Genomic DNA, 20,273 nt, shown 5'->3' on the forward strand with positions numbered 1-20,273 from the left:
GATGAGCGTGGATAAAGGGCTTCAAAATGACATGTGGTCATGCACAGAGTAAAGGGGAGTTATCAGAATGCACACACACAAAATGCAAACTTAAAATTGTGGTAGTGATTTTCTATGTGTAACTTAGATTTATCCCTCTTGAGTCATCAGTAATGCTAAAGTGGCCTTTAGGGTGAAGTGAGTGTTTTGCCCCTGGTTTAGCTACACCTTTGTAGTGCTTTTAAACATCTGATAGCAATGATTTGTAAAATATTTGTACACTTTTACCTACTTGTCCCTGTCATGCACATTTCTCTCATGGGAAGAGGGGTGGCCCAGGAACTATCTTCTGTTCATGTCTTTTGATGTTTAATTAGTCATTATGTTGCTGAACAGGAGGACAGACAGATTAATAGCGGAGAATCCTAGAAATTTACATTGGTAATAATCCCAGTGGAACTGAAGACATTAAGATTCGTAGGACATGTGCAGCTCGGCTTGCCTCAATAGGACTGTTATTAATATGCATAAATCACCAAGTCAGATGTTCCTTATGAAGCCCTTGTGGATTTTCAAGCCTTCATTAAGTCTTTTCTAACTTGAGCCTAACATCACGAATGCTTTCAAGCAACCGGTTTGTTCATCTCCCTTGCTCCAAAATGTGCCCTTTGAGAATAAAGGGCTTTAATTGGGGAGTTGGGGTTGGCGTGGCTTGGTAAAAAATCATCAATAAATGTGATAATCTAATGCTTTTTGGTTGTGTTGTGGTATTAAAAGTGTCTTATTCTGTAAAGAGAATGGTTAATATATTAATCTGTATTTAAAATCCACATCAAATGCAGGCAGGATTTTCCACCCATCCCTCCCTTTCAGAGCAAACAAGAAAGGAGGGAGAGATGCAGAACATGTTTCTTTGTTGTGTAAATGGAGGTGTTGGGCTTTTATTCAGCAGTACTTAACACATGGCGCAGGTGCACTTGGATGAGTCATAACTCAAAGCTGTGCAGGCTGAATAGAATGGGCTGCTGCTGTTGCAAAGGCAGGAGGAAAGCTGTGGATGCAAAATGGGCCAGATCTTTCCTTCTTTGGCATTAGTTCTGAAATGGAGCTGGTACTCTGGTTTGTTTATGCCCTCCATTGTATTTCACAAAACAACTGAACCCAAGCTTCTGTTTTCATTTTCCTCCTCCTTCCAGTGAGATGTGTGTTGGGCAGACTGAGGGGCAGCTGTGTTATGAACTTGCAGCTTACCTGGAAGCCAGCTTACAGCTGGAGAGACTCTTAACAGATTTTGCTTGCATAAGCTCATGGGCTGAATAGCTGCCCAGTAAACTCAGGGTCACAATGGCAACCTCAGGAATCTTCCCCTCCCCCATTTCAGTTCCCAAGCAGGAGCTAAAAATAGACCAGCAGTTAACATTGAATCCCCTCATTGAATGAAAGAAGGAATGAAAATACAATTAAAAACCAGTGTCAATATTTAATACAAATGATGCACGTGGAAAAGAAATAGGAGGGATTTACTAAGGGATTTGTGTGTAGGTAGGGTTGGATGCAGGGACGCGGGTGGCGCTGTGGGTAAAAGCCTCAGCGCCTAGGGCTTGCCGATTGAAAGGTCGGCGGTTCGAATCCCTGCGGCGGGGTGTGCTCCCGTTGCTCAGTCCCAGCACCTGCCAACCTAACAGTTCGAAAGCACCCTTAAGTGCAAGTAGATAAATAGGGACCGCTTACTGGTGGGAAGGTAAACGGCGTTTCCGTGTGCCAGATGCAGCTTTGTCACGCTGGCCACCTGACCTGGAAGTGTCTCCGGACAGCGCTGGCCCCCGGCCTCTTAAGTGAGATGGGCGCACAACCCTAGAGTCTGTCAAGACTGGCCCGTACGGGCAGGGGTACCTATACCTTTTACCTGGGGTTGGATGCAAAAGGCATCTATGTAAGGAGTGGGGAACCTGGAAAGTCTTGCATTCAAAAGAGCTCCCAGACATGATCTCAGTTATCTACAACAATGTTTCCCCTCCTTCTCCTTAACCCTTTCTGTCCCAAATGTAACCACAGTTTCATTTCTTTTTCTCCCCAAACTTCATCATGCAGCCGATCTACTCAGAAGTAAGCTCCACCAACATCAACAGTAGATATGCATAGGACTGCAGCTTTAGAAGTTTGGTCTCATGCACCTTTACTATAAAGGAAGCCTAACTGTGTTCTGTGGTGCTTACTCACCAGTAAGCATCCTGGTTTTACTTGGTGTCTCTCAATGCTGCTCCAATTGAGAACACTCAGGCTGTTCAGAGGAAAGGGAGACTTTCACATCAAGGGGCGTGTGCATTCTCAGGGTCCTTCTCAAGTCCTTTTTTCTCAATGGTTTTTGCCTAGTAAAAGTCCTGCTTTGCTGTATTGAGTGTCCAGGAAAGCTGCTCTCTTGGTTACTCCATGGTCTTTTCTTTCTATGTCTGTTCTGCAAGGTAATGTTTGCCTCCTTCATGGAACTTGCAACTTCTTTCATGTGAGGCATGGGTGATGTTGTTGGTTGTTCTGCAGCTTCTTGAAGTATCAACAAGGATTGTCCAATTCCTTATTGCTAGTCACTGCCCTAATCATTTAATTAAGGGTGGGATGAAGAAGGACTCCCCATGTAGATAAGATGGGATGAAGGGCTACTGGCCACTGACGTCATAAAGGTACTCAAGCCTTCATCTTAGCTGTGGATTTCTCCGGTGTATTTCCTAAGAGGGGGGAACCATTTAGGGCTTGGCAAATTTCCCTAGATAAGGAATTGTTGCTGCTTCAGAGAAGACAATGTCTCTGATATTCCTCAAACACGTTCAATTTAGTGGAAGCCTGGAGAGCAGATCCTTAAAAATTTAGTTGGTTCATATGAGCAAATACAGTCATTTAAGTAACAGGGTCCCAGATCATGAAGGGTTTTTTGACCCACACCACTTCCTTTTTAAGAAAGCCAAATGTTTGCCTAATACATTACTACTACTATTACTAAGCTTTCTAGGATTCCACCTTCTATCTGTCCCATTAAAGCAGTTCTGGCTAAGGAGACAGATAATAGATGTGGAAGCTGATGGAACATTATGCAGATCGTGTTTCGGATGGTGGCTTCTAGCCAGATAACATTTGCACACAGGAATATACATAGAAGGAACTCATGTGATTAAAATAATTTCAAAAGGCCTTGGACTTTGCATCAGACTCTGGCATAAATCCTGCTGCCAGGACTTTCATCAAAGGAAAAACTTGTAGGGGGTACTCTGTTTGCTGAGTGCTGGGATGCCAAAATAAATTTGGGATGCGCAAGAGGAAGGACGCTGAGTGGCTTTTCTAGTGTCTGCCAATATCCAGTTTCCAGCAGTCTAAAATTTGTGTGTCAGTGTGCCAGGACGACCGTGTCTTTGAAGCCTGGCAGCCCCTTTTTGTATTTTCCATTTCTCTCCTCATGCCATTTGAGCATAGCACTTCCCATTGCCATGATTTCCAAAAGCCAGTAGAATGCTCTGCAAAACAAGACTTCCTGTTGCTTGCTTTAAAACTTGCTACATGATCGTTTTGATTTGGTATACTTTTGATTAAAAGTACAGTATGGTATTCTGATTAGGGAGAAGGATTAGATTATACAGCCATCTGCAGGAAACTTCCGAAACTGCAGCAGTACTTTGATACCCAGTGATTGTATCTTGGCATGTAACCCATGCAATGGTTTATTAAGAGGTTTTAAACAGGAAAACCTAAAGTTATAGAGTTGAGCTAGCAGAGGGATTTGTTTTCCCCTTTACGTTTTAAGATTTTATTTTAGTTGGGGTGTGTGCATTTGTAATATTTTGATGATTTTAGTTTAGTGGGGATGAGACATGATGATGGTGGCATCAGTTTGTCTTGAATATTATAGAGTAAGTCAAACTGTTGGGAGAGTTTCTGCACCTGCTGTGCCTGTAGAGCCCAAGACGAGAGAGACATTATGGGTAGTGAGAAAGAAGTTGATAGAGAAAAGTCTCCCGCGCCCCCATAACCCTAGAAATTAGGGACATCTGATGAATCTGAATGTTGGAATATTCAGGACAGACAAAAGAAAGTGCTTCACTCAACACATAGGTGAACTATGGAATTAACTCACACAAGAGGCAGTGGTGACCACTAACTTTTATTTGGCTGTCAATGGCTACTAACCATGATGATTGTGTTCTCCCTTCTCTGTCAGAGGCAATGTGCTTCTGAATACTAGCTGCTGAAAATCGTTGCAGAGTGCTGTTGCTCTCAGGTCTTGTTTGCGTGGTTTCCACAGACATCTGGTTGGTCACTGTGAAAACAGGATGTTGGCCTAGATGGGCCACTGGCCTGGTCCAGCAGGGCTTTACATATGCTCTTATATTTCAATACCATTGTATACTGGATACATGCTACCAGTTACAGATAGGTAGCCGTATTGCAGTCGTTAAGAGTCGTCAACAGGCTCATCTCAGCTATCTGCCTATCTCCCATTCCCACCACCCTTCTGAGTAATACCCCTCCCCACCTTCTCACTATATAGAAGGATCTGGCAACTTCTGTTTCAGTGTATCTGAAGAAGTGTGCATGCACACGAAAGCTCATACCAAGAACTAACTTAGTTGGTCTTTAAGGTGCTACTGGAAGGATTTTTTTTTTATTTTGGATACATGCTAATTCACTTCAGTGGGTTTTTACTTGGTTGTAGGCTTGGGCTGTTGCTGTTTCAGAGATGCTCTTTAATTTTGTTCATGGCATTTTCCAGGAAAGGGTAAGATCAAATATATTCCATTGTCTCCTGTTGCTCATTTTACACCAGACACTCAGATAGGATCTGCAGGTGTCTTTTAATAAATGGGCACCACTTAGAACAAAGTATTGGACGCCTCCCGTCCTGGGCAATATGTGGGGTGGCTGCCATAGCAGCATTTCATATAATCAAGGCATCCTTCCAGACTCTACTTTGCCTCACTATCTCACACAGAACTCTCAAGCATAAGGGTTTTATAATTTAATAACTATGTTGTATGGGGGGGGGCAGCTTCATGTCATGAGAGCCTGTGAAAAGGATTTAGGACTTCTAAATGTGATGAGTAGTCAGTACTCATCACATTTGAGAGCTTTAAAATATGCTGGTGGTCTCAAGCACCCTTTAAATGAAGAGGAATGTGTTACAGTTGGCATAAAAAGCATTGAAAAGAGGTGGGGAGAGAAAGAAAGTGATTTTCATATGTGGTGGCTGTTTCTTATTGTGAAAAAAAAATCAAAACAGGTATTATAAAAATAACATGTTCACCAATTTGGTTGCTGATCCAGTTTCTGCTGTTACTGAAAAATATGAGTGTGATGTAGCTGTTGCACAGATTAAAAGTTCATTTTTGTAGGTCCAGAAATGGTTTTTGTTGGGTGGCCAACACAATTACTCAGATTTTGTGATCGGTAGCTTCTAGGAAACCCAAACTGCAAGGGAATCTCCGTGTGACTAAGTATTGCAGCCTGCCATGTCACACAGCAGGTTGACATGCTTACACTCGAAAAAGTCTGTCAAGATTGGTAAGAACTCTTTCACCCCTGCAAAATATCTGTCAAGGCTTCATGAAGTGTACTGAGATTGCCATGGATCACTTGACTGAAAGTGTTCCTGTGAACTCTTCCAGATGGAAATTCTTACATTTGTCTGTCTTTGTCAGTCAAGTAGGTCTTAAACATTCTGTCATACTTTGACACAGAGTATATTCTTCTGAAAAACAGCTTAATCCTAGAACAGTTGCTAACCTTTGGGGGAGAGCCTGAGTAAGATCTAAAGAGAGATTTAACATATCTTGCCTGCAGAAGTATAAACGCTAGAGTGACATTCTTGTAAATCAAGCCATCTTAGCCAGTGCTTTGAGAACCCAAGAGGACCCATGTGGCCTCTGAGGGCGGACAGAGAGAGTTGCAAGCTGCTTGGCACGCCTGCGCTTGGCAGCCTGTATCCTGATGCTGTTTTGCAGCTGTTCCTCAGCCTGTTCAGTTGGTTTGTTTTTGTTTAGGCCCCCTTTAGGGCCAAGGCCTCACTAGGCAGCTTCCAACATACGAAAACACAAAATGCTTCATCAAAACACTTAAAATATATAATTATCACTGTAACAATAAACAGCATTAAGAATAGCTCTCAACAGCACAGTATCATTAACATGAGAAAAATGTTTTAGCACCAATCCAGGAAAGAGCAGCATAGTAAATTTTAGGAAGAAGCAACTTGAAGATCTTCAATGCCAAATTGAAGGCTTGTAAAGATGGGATTTGTTGTTGTTGATGATGATGATATTGTTGCTGTTGTTGTCTTTCTTGAATGATATTTCTCTTTTATCTACAAATGTAAGCAATACAATTAATAATGAACCTCACCAAAGAGCAGGGGTCAGCAACCTTTTTCAGCTGTGGGCCAGTCCACCGTCCCTCAGACCATGTGGTGGGTCGGACTATATTTTTTGGGGGGAAATGAACGAATTCCTATGCCCCACAAATAATCCAGAGATGCATTTTAAATAAAAGCACACATTCTACTCATGTAAAAACACGCTGATTCCCGAACTGTCTGCAGGCTGGATTGAGAAGGCGATTGGGCCGCATCTGGCCCATGGACCTTATGTTGCCTACCCCTGCCATAGAGTGATCACAATGGCAGAAACCATACATCAAATGCTAATTGAAATAAAATGTTTTCGAAGACCATCCAAAAGCAGGAAGCAACAGAGCCTATTGGTTGTTTCCATGGAAGGAATTCCACAACTGTAGTGCCACCACAGAGAAAGCCCTGTCCCTACTCCTTTCCAGTTAGCATGGGCTTGACAGCAGGGCCTTCAAGGCTGATCTAACAACCTGTATTAAATTTTTTCAAACAATATCCCTTTGGTCTGCATTTAATTATGTTGCCATATAATATTGCCATATAACCTGCCGTATAATATAAACATTAAAATGTATACATTTCTGTTCTTGATTGTTCATAATATTCATGGTAAAATATTCACATTTCAGCTCAAAACTGTTAGTAAATCAGAACATAGAAATGACCTGAAAGAAACCACAAAATAAGGATGCAAGTTTATTTTGAACAAACTCTCCCCCCCCCCGCAATCCCCCATCCTGCCTACACACTGTATTTGAGTCTATGTATGTTATTAATGTAAAATCAGTAAAAATAGTTTTTAAGATGTTCAGCATTTAGCTGCATTTGAGTATATTGTGTGATTCTTTGGACAGAGTCATGGGCCTAGCCAGGGGGCAGCTGCTCCCCCAAATCAATTAAATCAATAAAAATACTTAACTAACTGAGGTTCTGCCCCCCCCCAGCAACATGAAGGCTGCACCCCCACAACATAAATTCCTGTTTACCCAAGTTGAGAATTCTTAGTAAGACTGATATATGGTATTTATTGATTGCATTTAACCTTCCTGTTTTTATTATACCTTGCTTTATTTTTGTAAGGGTGCATCGAAATGAAATCTTAAGGTCTGAATTACATCATTCAGGGAGAAAAGAAAAGAAATATTAATTTTAATATTAACCAACATTAAAAAAAATTAAGTAAAAATGTCACTAAAATGAATTGGAAAATATGTTTTAAACAGACAACTACAAGGCCAGGCTTATTTTGTTATGTCAATTTAAATATTAATTATAGTCTGTTTTTGTATGTTCATAACTATTAGACTGATGCGTGAATTCTGTGTCCTAAAGTACCACATTTCCCCCCTCAGCTCTTTGAAAGGACATTGGATGTCCTCTGACCCTGGGCTCTAACAGGCACCTAATGATGAAGGGCTTATTGCTTTTTTTGGTCCAGGAAGCAATTAGCTGTCTAGGTCCTCCTCCTCCTTCTCCCAGCGTGTAATTCAGCATTTCAAACCAGTGAGTGGCGTATTCGTGAAAGTTGGAAGCAGCTTTAGAGAGAACCAGATGGAAGTATGGCTAGAGATGCATGAAGTTTGGTCTCTGCTGCCACAAAAGCTCTCATTTAATTAAAACAAAAAAAGATTGAATTGCTAAGGATTTACCATTGCTTCCCTTTTTGGCTCTGAAAAATGGCTTTTTTATTTGAGTGCAGCTGCAAACTACTGCCCTTTTGACTAAGGTGTAAATTCTTAAATCCTTTATGGAAGTCCTTGTTTGTTTGCATTACAACTAAAACTGGATTACTTTTGAAGGAAGATTTTACAGCATAGTTTCTAACACACGCACACCCTATTCTCCTGTATTAGATGGTTCAGTCCTATTTTGCATAAATTCTTTCTGAGTAGATGCATGTGTGCTTGTATCTGACTGAAGAATTGCTGTGTTTCATTTGGTGAATTGATGTCTTGGAGGGAAGCTGTGCTCTTAGACTGCACGCTGTGTTGTTTTTAGAGTGAACATGTATTGTGCGTATCCTGTACCTGGAATGAGCAGCAACTCTTTGATGTATTACTACAATGGAAAAACGGTAAGGGGACTTTCCTTTTGTTCTGATACTTTCCGAAGTAGTGTGGCTGGAAATGTTGTTTGTCGTCTCTGGACTGGTTTAGCAGCTAGATATACTTGTATAGACTAGAATACTTAGACTAAATTGCTTCAGTTAGTGCTATGATCGTTGCACATAACTTGCTTTTATTTTATGCAGCTGTTCTGTTGCCTTGAGAATGTCATTATTTCACTCATGTAGCAATGCATTTGAAAATGTGAAAGGCATTATTGCTGTTTCATGCAGCAGCGAAAGAAACTGAAACCGTTCCAGTTACTTGCTTTTAAAAAGTGAGTACAAAAAGTGAGGAATATTTCAGAAAGCAACTGGCTGACCAGGCTGCTCTTTTGCACTTAAGTGTTTGTGCTTCAGTCAGATACTGTCCTTACAGTGATACCGTGTGCTTTCATTTTGAACATCTTCAATCTGATTCATGAAGTTGAATCCTCCTTTATACAAAAATACTTTCTATAGCCTAGGAATGGTTTATAAATCTGCATCTCTTCAGATGTGTAAAGTTCTGGAGCAATATGTACATTTTAGAGTTTGATAAGTATTGTGTTGTGTGTTGGTCTTTTGTCCATATGGCTATTGTGTAATGTAGACTGAACCTTCCACATTTCATAGGAGCCTTAAGTGCATTTTATGGGTTTGATGGTAATCAAAACTGATTTTAGACACCGCAGAAAACTAATCCAGTCGTGTTATGTGTCATGTAATGACTGCTGCTCACTCTGCAAAGTACTTAAAAGCTTTAGTCTTTTTTAGGATTTTACTAACGATGTACATTGGCAAATGGCATTAACTAGAAGAGATAAGTTGCAATTAATATTGAGGCATTCCTATGTTCTGCCTATACTCTCAAAGTATTGCCTCATATTTTATTGTCGTTGATTAGCAATCTGAATGATGTGATCCAGTTTTGTTTTGTTTTGTTTTTAGTCTTTTAAAGCATAGTCAAACTTCAGTAGCATTGCAAAATGCTAAAGGTTTGGTAAATTGCCCTCTGGACTATCTAAATCATTATAAAGTGCATCTGAGTTTCAGGCAACTTTAGGGAAACTTATTTTCTTTGGTGTCAACATCCCAAGCCCTCCAAATGGGAACCTGATTCTTTTTATGTCGCCTCCTAAGTTTAAGTAGTTTTGCAGTTTTGTGTGAAGATGGTGTATGTTGGAAAGAAGTAAAATGAAGCCTGCAGTTCCCCAGAAGCAATGGGAGTCTGGCTTTCATGGAGTGTTGATTTTGTTCTTTCTCTGGCTCTGAACATTCCTCTTTGTTCTGCAGCGAGGGGGAAAGCTTTGATCTTATTAAGTATTTCCAGGCTTGTAATGGATGGAAGTGCTGGTACTGTAAAGAAGCAAGCCTCAAGAATTGATAGCATCTGCTTGTTATGGTTCATGGGTGACGCTCATGAACTTGAAGAGCTAGAAATTGTATAACAATTCCATATCCTGGTGCCCCTTCTGTGTTGTGACACTTTAGCGTTTAGGCTTTATGGAAGCAACTCAAAAGGGGGTAGGAAAGAGAAAGGTTAAATCATCCTGATTCATTGGTGTATTCATATTTGTGGTGTTAAGTGGGAAATGTTGGCTTGTCTTCTCTTCTGCTCTGATTCAGGGCTTCATTCTGAAGCATGTTTTTGCCTTAATATTTGTCAAGAATAGCTAATACACTCCTAAAACCGTATCAGACTGAATCATGTCCAGCCACCTTCTTTGTAGTATTTGCCCAGTCTATAGTTAATAAAGTCTGGTTACATGTTTCAGAACTTCAAATAAATAACAGTTTTAATTGTTAAGTATCAGAAGATTCCGGCATACAGTGAGGAACTGAAAGTTTCAGTGGCAGTGTATGATTTAGAAAAAGCTACTAGGGGCTTTTTGGAGCCCATGGGAAGGCCTGCTGTTCATATCTGTAGCACTCCTTGACCTGTCCCCTTTTGATCTTTAAAGGAGGACAAAAGGTTAGCAAGTTAACTAATAGAGGCAATATAAGAACTAAACTGAAAGGGATTCTTTCAGTTATCTCTGGATAAGATGAAGGAGGCAATCCTTATAGGCTCTAATGTGTTGGGACGGAAATAAAGTAAAAATCAGATTTTGTTTATTAGAATGAAATAAATGTGCCTCTTTATATTTTGCTACAGATCGGTATTTAAAAACTCAACAGATCGGTATTTAAAAATTCAACTATTCCTCCATTAAGCCATAACATATTAAAGCTTAACCATAGAGCAAGAAGTAGTTTTGAGTAGTTTAATTCTAAATGAAAAGGCAAGTAAGGCCCGCCCTGCAGACAGATGCAGTGTAAGCAATTTATCAAGCTAGTTTTCAGACAGAATTTTGTTTACATTTTGCTCTACCTATTTAAAAAGCAAGCATCCATCTTCTGGGAACAAAATGTGCATTGTGAGTGTAGGTAAGCCAGTTTACAGAAATAGGTAAAATGCTGTCACAGTGTGTTGCACTGTCTGTATCTGTTAGGCAACCTCTGTCAGATTATTTTTTCGAAAGGACTGTTGTACTGTGTAAAGAGGTCCGTGGTCTGCAGTCTCATAATAAGAATAAGAATAAAATTTTATTTATATCCCACCCTCCCCAGCCGAAGCTGGGCTCAGAGCAGCTAACAACAGTTAAATAATACAGCATTCTAAAATCAATTCATTATAAAATCAGTTCAAATCAAATTGATGGCAACCATTGGGCTAGAGTTCTGTGAAGAATTACCAAATAATTACCAAACAGAATAACCTGTTGACATTCTGGAGACAATGGGTTGTGGTTAGAGAATAATCTCACTGTATTAATGCAGTTTTTCTTCTGTGTTGCCTTCGTTGTATGCCACTTAATTCCACTTTAACAACTGAAGTTGAGGTAATATCTTGCCCCGGCTCTGTGTTAAATATTCCCATGGCAGCTGTCAAACCCTGGTGAGAGAGCAGCTTTCTGCCAACTGGGCCAAACACATTATAAATCTGAGAAAGTGAATCCATACACACTATGGTGATGTACCTAACATATCAGTAAATAGGGAAGAGTTGACTGGCAAGGAGCTGCGCATCACCGTCATGGACCCAGTTGTGCATTTTGGATCAGAGTCTTTTAATGATGAATGTAGGTGTTCTTTAGAGTCTGAATCTGACAATCAGACACACTGGGGTTAAATTTATATAATCAGTGGGATGGAGGGATAAAGTTTTTCTTGAACTGTAAACTGGAAAGAAGAAGTTGTTTTTGAATTGTTCCTATGAGGGGGGGCGGACCTACATATAGAAAAACAGCATGTAAAGGAAAAGAGGAGGCTGAAGATTTTTCTGTATGCAAGGAGATTTTTAGAGAGGAGGCTGCCCCCCCGAAGGCTAAAGTGGTACAGTCATGGAAGTTTGAACACTTTGACCGATTGTAAAAACTGGACCTTTGAAATTGAATTGTTTTACGCCTCTCTTAGCCAAGGGTAAGGGGTGGAATCCAACATAGTAGCAAGGCAATCATTCCATCAGTGCAAGGAGTTCGGCTTGCACAACAGAATGTTCTTTCCCCCTCGCCACTCCCTGCACACCCCCTAAATCTGTTCAAGGAGTATCACCAACCCCCTAGAACAGATCTGGAGAGAGCATAGGGTGTACATGGAGGGAGAAGAGGACAGAAAGTTTTGTCGCAGAAGCAAAAAATTGTTATGCTGATGCGACTCGTTAAGAGAATACCGCCCATGATCGATCTTAAGAACCTACAGTCATCATAGCAGATTGACTGTAAATAATTGAAATTTTGAGGGGGAAAGTTTCAGAAACCTGAAGCACCATCCTGTTCTTTCTTTTAAAAGACATAACTCCATTAATTTGATTTAAGGTAAGGCATGCTTTCAGAAAGATATTATATTAACTTTATAGGACTATCAGCATGTGGGGAGCAGAGAAAACAATCTTCATTTTAGATTTACTAATATATTACTGGATATCTCACATTTTTTAATTATTAGTATGCCATATTCCCTCATAATTCCTTATACAGATGCTAAGTTTAAATAGGAGAAAATATCTTCATGTGTAGATTTGGGGAGGGGGAATAAAATTTGCAGCAGCCATATGCAATTGCTGCAAGAAATATTTGTGTCCTCTTTTATCAGTACATAACATATATAACATATAGTGCAATATTAACCATGTCTACTCACAAGTAAGTCCTAAGTAAGTGTAGTTAGTACTGCAGCCGCCTATATTTATCAAGTAACTATGGTTAACAGATTTGGAACTGGCCGGGATTAAGAACTTGGTGTGTTACAAGGCCAAAGGAACAGTAGTTTCTCAGTCCATCTGAAACAGGGAGCTATGCTTAATTAGAAATATCCTTGCTTAATCGTGGTGAACAGAAGAGCAGAGGGTCTCAGTGTATGAGCAAAAGGTTGATTCACTCATCGCCTTATGAAAATCAGATATGATTGTCTGAACTCAGCATCTATATCGGTTGTGTTTGGCTGACTCTAGATCACAATAAACATTTGCAAGTCAAGACTAAGAAGGGGTTCATCCAGGAATCTCCAGAAGCAAACTTGCTGGTAGCACTACACTGTTTGATTATTCTCTCTGCTGTGTTGTCTCTAGTAGATATTGTACTGAAGTAGCCCAGGAAAATGTTTCTATCTCTGCTCCAGACATCTGACTTACAGATCTTTTCAAACTGATGAGACGATGTATAAATATAGATAGGACAATTCACTTTTGCTGGCCATTTACAGAATGATAGAGCTGCATTTTTTTTTAATGTGTTCCTTTGTCAGAAACTTTTGAGAGAAATTTCCAGAGAAACCGCACAGTTTTCTGCTCTGCTGCATGAACTATATATCCATCCCACCCCTATTTGTCAATATATACTCCTCTAAGTACATAAGGCCAGGGCTAGTTATTTCAAAAGAACTTAATTCATTAGGTAGGCTTTACACAGCACAAATTTGAAAATATTTTTTGCTGCTTTTAAAGATGAACTTATTGGGCACAAACTTCTTTTTAAAGTACCGTATTTTTACACTGTATTCATTTAAGAATCACTCTTTATTCTGCAGAATGCCTTTGATAAACAGAAGTGCGTTATCATTGACTGTTGCTACTTTGTTGTTTGTTCCACGAAATGCCGCTTGGATCTGGCATAGTTCAGGACTGTCAGAAATACCCATTGCCTGCCTTCTCTTGCATTACCTCAAATACATTTTGACATTGTCTGCAGCTGCAACAACATTGACTTTAAACCAATTGACCACACTAAAGAGAGGGATGAAGAAGAGAGCAGAGTCATGCTCTTGTTTTCTAAATGGCTTCAGTAGCCCTTGACCTTTCTTTAGGTATGGAGAGAGTGACTTCAGTACTTTCGTTTCAGAACATTTTTCCTGAATTTAGTCTATCTCTAATGGTAGTGTCTGAGAGTACAGAGCCTGCTTGCATTTCTTAACCAGTCCTTCCCACCTGCCTTTAACTCCCAAATGTTTGCCTGCTGGCTTCCTTTTCCCATTTTGCATTCCCAAGCCCATCTACAGGTAAAGCAAGGGGGGCACTCCATGTCCCTCTCTCTCCTGTAAGGGTGAGCATGAAACAACTTTTATTTCTTTTGAGATTTAAAGGTTTGCTTCCTCATTGTCCAGGGTTCCAGAATGGATAATTTTCAGTGAACATTTTGTATTCTTTTGTAGTTTCTTGACATCAGATAAGACAGCATTAATATCTGGTTGTTCCATATTCTTTATATGTGAAGGTGCTGAATATTTAATATTTTCCTTCCAAATAATTTACCTGGCATTCCAGCTATTTGCTGCACTGCATGCTTGAGGTGCTTTCCTAATTCATAAAAAAATTAAATTCTTAATGCTGTGCCTGCTAAATACAAAGTCATGCATGATGGGTTCATTGGATTTGTAATTATTCCAAGGAATACGATGCATGTGGCAGAGCTTAACTTGACTGTTGTGGTCTGACAAAGACAATAAAGTGTGTTTGTGTGTGTGTGTGTGTGTGTGTGAGAGAGAGAGAGAGAGAGAGAGAGAGAAGTGTGTGCGTCACTCTTTCTTACATACCCATTTATTAGGGTAAGAGATGCTAAGCACTTCAGAGCTTGTAGGGATGCCTGGGAGGTCAGGCTAGCTGTTTATTGCAGGCTGGAAAGCCTGGTCAGATGGGCTATCTCAGCCGACCAGAGGAGGGTTTAAACATTGTTTTATGTTGTCTTGGGCTCTGAGATATGCTTTGCTGCAATCCACAGACTTCGAGAGCTGTGAGTGTGGAGCCTTGTGCACAGCCTCTGAAAGGGGTAAGAGAGACATGATTTTCAGAAGGTGGGTCATTGCTCACAAAGGTTTTGAATAGTTTACCATTTTGAAAGTGCTCCAAACACTTAAAGAGCATGCTACCCCCTGAAGGCCCCTCTGTTTATCAACAGCCTCTCTGTGTGTGTGCTTGAGTAAAAAAGATTTGGCATTTCTTCTGAAAAATTCTGAGGCTTGGGCGTTTCCAGATGTCTGGATGAGGGAGCCCCCAAACTGGGAAGTGGCTTTTGAGAATGTCTTTTCATTAAATTTCAGGGTTCAGAGTCATACATCTTATTAATAATGTACTGCAGCAAAGATTTATTTAACAAGAGTTATATATCGCTGGATCTTCAACACATCTAAACAGTTTACAAAAAACCAATGTAAAATGTATATTTAAAATACAGATAAACTCAAAAGTTGCAAACAACTTCACCTAAAATTTTGAAAAGTAAAACCAGCAGGTTTTTTTTTAAAAAAAATGCATCAAAATTACATTTCTGAGTAGACATGCCTAAACAAAAACTTTTGCAGCAGGTGTTGATAGCAATATAGTGAGGCTTCCTGCCTGGTATCAGTTGGCAGCTTGGCACCCTTGCTTGTTAAAATCAGGCTGAATTGTACCCAGGAGTTCCTTTTCTGAGTCCTGGTCTAAGTGCTCTAGAAATGGATTCAGAAGATGGGAGGCAAAAAAAGAATGAATAAAGCTTAGAGGGAAATGGTTGTATTATTAATGGTCCATGAGGAGGTGAGAGCAGAACTTTAAGAGCAAGGCTTTATATCTGTTCACCTGAGCCTAATTTGTGCTGGATTGGGTCCTATGCCTTGATTCTATTTAAAGTGAAGCATCTGCCTATATTTAAAGTCTAAAATACCTTCATTGTCAAGTTGCAATTATAAGCACAGATCTGTTTACTCATAGGCTGCCTAATCTCACTATCCCAGTAATTCTTTTTTGTTCTTGTATTTTTTAATTTTTGTTTCTAGTAACAAAAAATAAAACCTGCTTTTAGCTTGTGAGGTGGGGCGGGGGTGAGCTGGCAGTCATCTGCAGGTGATCAAATGACTTAAGAGACCTGGTTTTAATTTGTGGGCGGTTCTGACTGTAACAAAGGAAAGCTCGCTCTTTTTTGTGGAATTGGCAGACTTTTTCACCACATCTGGAATTAATGAAGCCTTTTGAGACCACATCACTTGTGTTCTGCCGCAAGAATTCTTTGATCTTCGGAATCCAGACTGGAAGAAATGCAGCTTGATATCACTGCAGCTATGTTTTTGGAAGCTATACTTAAGATACTGGAACACAGCAAAACTATATAAAGTTGTGTGCCTGCACTAGAACACTTCTGGTCCTTTTTGAAAGGACCCTTTTCCTCCACTTTTTATTATAAAAGTGGTCTGTATTATATTGCTGTCACAGATTTCTTGCAGATAATTTTTTTCTTTTCAGTTTCTCCTTGCACTGATTATTAAACTGAGCTTCAGACTTGCTCACATGAATTGTTGAGCATTTTCCCAGTGCAGTTTCAAAGTAGCGTGTTTTTATCACTGTTGGCATTAATACAATAATATTCATCTCCATTTCTGCGTTCTGTAAGTCTTATTGAAGGAACTGCAGTACATGCTAAAATGTTTAGGATTCAACTTGTAAATTAAGTATTCTCTGTCTGCCTGGTGTCTTTGGATTCTGAAGATTTAAAATTGGGCATTTGGTTACTAAGTATGTGTGGGTGTATACAATCCATGCTATGAATGTACTAGTGTACTTCCTGTAAATTGCAGCAAACTGTACTGTACAAAATTAAATCTGTCAGGCTCTCCACTGCAGATAAAAAAAATCAGAGTTTTTTAAATTGCTTTTAAAAGTTGGTGGCTTCTGTCATCCTCCTCTTCCAAGTGCACAAAACAGCTTTGAGATCAGTTGACTACTGTGTAGAATGTTCAGTTGTGCAGTTCCTTTTTATTACTTTTATAACAGTAAAACAAGCAGAAGATCTTACATAGTCTTTTAAAGAAGACAGTAACTAAGATGACTGTGTTATTATTGCCAGCTCTCATTTATCCAACAAGGGAAAATCATTCTTTCCAAAGTCAGAATGGTGATCCATAGCTGTGAGGGGAGGGATAGGGGAGGGCAACCCTGTCAGGGGGGTTGCAGGTTGTTCTTTGCGTTATTGCCATTCGCAGACGGGATGCAGAGAGACTCTTGGATTACGTGATGCAGAAACCACAGGCAAACAGACTGCGTGGCACACTTGGAAATAAGCAGGAAAGTCCATGGGTGGATTTGACAGTCTCCAGTTTGATCACAGCAGCTCATCAGATGTAGACTAAACCCCAAAATCTTGCTACATATACACTCAGATACTACATTTAGCAGTTGTTACTGTTTCAACAGCCATTACATAGGATTATTTCCCCCCTGACAATTTCTTGAAAAGTAAAAATATTTACAACTCCTTAAAAATAAAAAGGAAGTAATTACTATTCAATTACATTACGTAAATTATATAAGAATAATGTGGATTGGTATCAAGAAAGGAAACGTGGATTATAGTTAAAGTGAAGGCAGATGTGATTAAGGTTCAGTCGGCATTGGATAATTTTGATGATATATATTGTGATGTTTATGTTGATTTTTTCTGTGAACTGCCCTGAGACCTCCGGGTATAGGGCAGTATAATAATAATAATAATAATAATAATAATAATAAAAATAAAAAAATCTTTTTGTTCTCTGGTAGGAAGATGTAGTTAATATGATATATTGATATTTCATTGTGAAATAAATTAATAGAATGTTAATGAATTAATCTTCTAAGAAATAGTTTTGTTTTGATGTATCAGGTTATGTATTACTTGAGCTTGCCAAATATTGACTTCTTAAATGCAGGTAGGAAAAAGTAATTGGAATTGTGAGATGTCATTAGTAGCCTTCATTGTGAATATATATTGCATTTCAAAGCACAGCACATTTTAAGAATCTATCAGAATGAGATAATAACGTTAAGCTATACATGCCAGATTTTGAAGTGGTTTGAGCTCCTCGAATAGTAGGCAACTGAGTGATTCATGTAAGTTGTATGTAAGAGAAGTTAAACAAAAACATGTAGTACATGTGCACACACACAATAATTAAAAGTTTTTTTTAGAATACATTTTGGACTAGATTTGAAATTGCAGCACTAATTACTATACACCTTGTAAGCAAAATATCTTCACTTTATACGACACAGTTGTTCACTTGTTGACTGCAGTTGAAAGTATCTGGCTGATTCTCAAATGATAATGTTGCTCATTGTATTAGCATGAAATATTTAAAGCATGACATTCTGAAGCAGTAGGCCGTGTGTGTGTGTTTGTAGCCTTTCCAGACTTGTAAGAATTTGCTTGTTGCTTGTTGAAATTCTGTTTTACTTGCAGAAGTGTGGTGTATTGCAGGAGCAAATAGAAAATGAATTTATTTACAAATTACACTGCTGCAATGAAGAAGTGGGGTGCAGTAGTGAATTTATGTGTGGAGGGATTTTGAGCTTAGAAGATTCAGAGTAATTTCTTTGTTGTTTTTAGATGATTCTGGAAGTTTAGCAATATGAAAGTAAGACAATGTAGCAGAAATTAACTTGGATGCAAACTACAACATGACAGATTTAGAATGCTGAATTTCCTTGGAAAATCATAACTTTGCCTCTTAAAAAGGGAAAGATTACTACTCTTAAACAGTAAAACAACTAAAATGTTATACAATTTGAATAAAATAGTGTAAACCAAAATCAGCTTAAATTCTGAATCTCCCTAGAAAAACACATCATTCTCTCGAGAATTTTGATTGGTTGTCTATTATGAATGATAGATCATGTAAAATTTATATTATCCATGTGAGCTTTGTGCTATTCTGATACTCAGAACAGATTACTGGGCTTAGATTTCTTCTCTTGTGTTTTGTACCTGGCTCTGGTTTTTGGACTTCAGAAGTCTAAAGAGAAAAGAAGACCCAAGAAGGTTGAAATCCACTCACTCTGATTCCACCTTTTGAATAGTTGTAGAGGGGTAGCCACTTTAATGTGGTGCAACAATAGGTTTATGACACCTTAAACTAGATAATTTATTATGGCATCTGATGTAGTAGAAGATGGTCCATTAAAGTTTATCCTTTGATACTCTATATTTTTACCTGACTCCTGGAATTGTAACTTAAGCAAACACTGAACAAATTCAATGCCTCTAATTCAAATATTGTTTAGGGAGCCTGCTGCTTGTTCTTCCTTTTTCTTTTTTAATTTAAGTAATTGCTCATGTTTGGACTTTTATCAGGTTGCCTCTTTGAATTCGTACCCTGGAGGGGTGGGGGAGATGGCTGGGCAGAGCTAAGCCTGCTCACTATCGCTTTCTAACTTCCAGGAAAGGTATTTGCAACTGAGGAATTAAGTTTTAGCTTCAGAGCTGGCTGTCCTTGTTTAATTATCCTGTCTTCCACTGGAACCTTTATTGTCACTTTTAACAATTACATGTTTATCTTTCCTTTCCCTTCCATTTTATTGGTTTAGGTTTATGCGCCATCTAATTCAGATGACTTTAACAGAGAATCTCCAAATTACCCATCTCCTAAACCACCAAGCAGTATGTTTGCTAGCACTTTCTTTTTGCAAGGTAAGATCTTGTGAACTGAGCAACTTTTTAAAAGACTAGCATAGCAAGTAAACAAATATTATTGGGTGAGATTAGAATTTGGGGAGGGAGAAAACGTTCATACATTATAGGAGAGTTTGTGGGAAATGAAAATGTGCTATTGCTTCTTCCTGGTTCATTTTCATTATGCTAATCTGAAGTTAAGTATATGCTTGGATTTCATAGGTCATGTCATTTCAGGGCCCATTTCTTCTATATCAGATTATAATTTCATGTTTTGGTTAAGAGCTTAAAAACAGCCTAGTTATCATTCCTATTGCATAGCTGACCCCTGTGCAGGTGCTGGTGAAGTCTGTAGTATCATCTGCTCACAACACAAGCTCAGAAACATGCCAATTGCTTAGCAAGAATAGCAAAACTCCATCAGCAGTGACAGCCACTCCCACAAAAAGCATAGCAAATTTGCATCTACCAACCAATAACATCACCCACAAACCTCTCTCCTACCAAATGTGAAATGACAGCCGTACACCCAGAGGACTGACACACACTCCATACCTTTCTCTTGTCCCATGCAAAGACAATCTTCCCTTTCCCTCCCCAGGGTCCTTGGCTAAGATTTATTTATTCAGTAAATGTTTAACCTTTCTTTCAATAAAATGTTCCCAAGTTGGTGAACAGCTATGGTAAAATTAATACAACAAAGAAGAAAAAAGAATGGAGACAAGTAGCAACTGCAGGCTCTGAGCTGCAGATTCATCCATTCTGAATGAAAAACGGTTACAAGGCTTGCTTAAGCAGACCCGTCTCCTGGCTCTGACAGATTCCTTGTGGGGAGATGGTTCAGTGGGTTCCGAGTTTAGTAGGAAAAGCCCTCAGGACCACTGCCACTAAT

At 39.2% G+C, this 20,273-nt stretch overlaps 1 protein-coding gene across 31 annotated transcripts in view; it reads left to right on the forward strand.

Annotated features, from left to right (window-relative positions):
- TCF12 (transcription factor 12) overlaps positions 1-20,273 on the forward strand; it is a 147,273-nt gene that overhangs the window by 85,844 nt on the left and 41,156 nt on the right. For 28 of the 31 annotated variants that reach the window (XM_083475722.1, XM_083475728.1, XM_083475723.1 and 25 more), the window contains one exon: positions 19,297-19,399. In XM_083475722.1, the coding sequence (XP_083331848.1) occupies positions 19,297-19,399 (103 nt within the window). Of the gene's footprint in view, positions 1-8,362; positions 8,439-12,058; positions 12,308-19,296; positions 19,400-20,273 lie in introns of those variants that run through there. The other 3 variants (XM_083475733.1, XM_083475732.1, XM_083475735.1) reach the window with 2 other exon arrangements.

This window comes from Podarcis liolepis, assembly GCF_965112155.1.
Source record: "Podarcis liolepis genome assembly, chromosome: 14".
Lineage (NCBI taxonomy): Eukaryota > Metazoa > Chordata > Lepidosauria > Squamata > Lacertidae > Podarcis > Podarcis liolepis.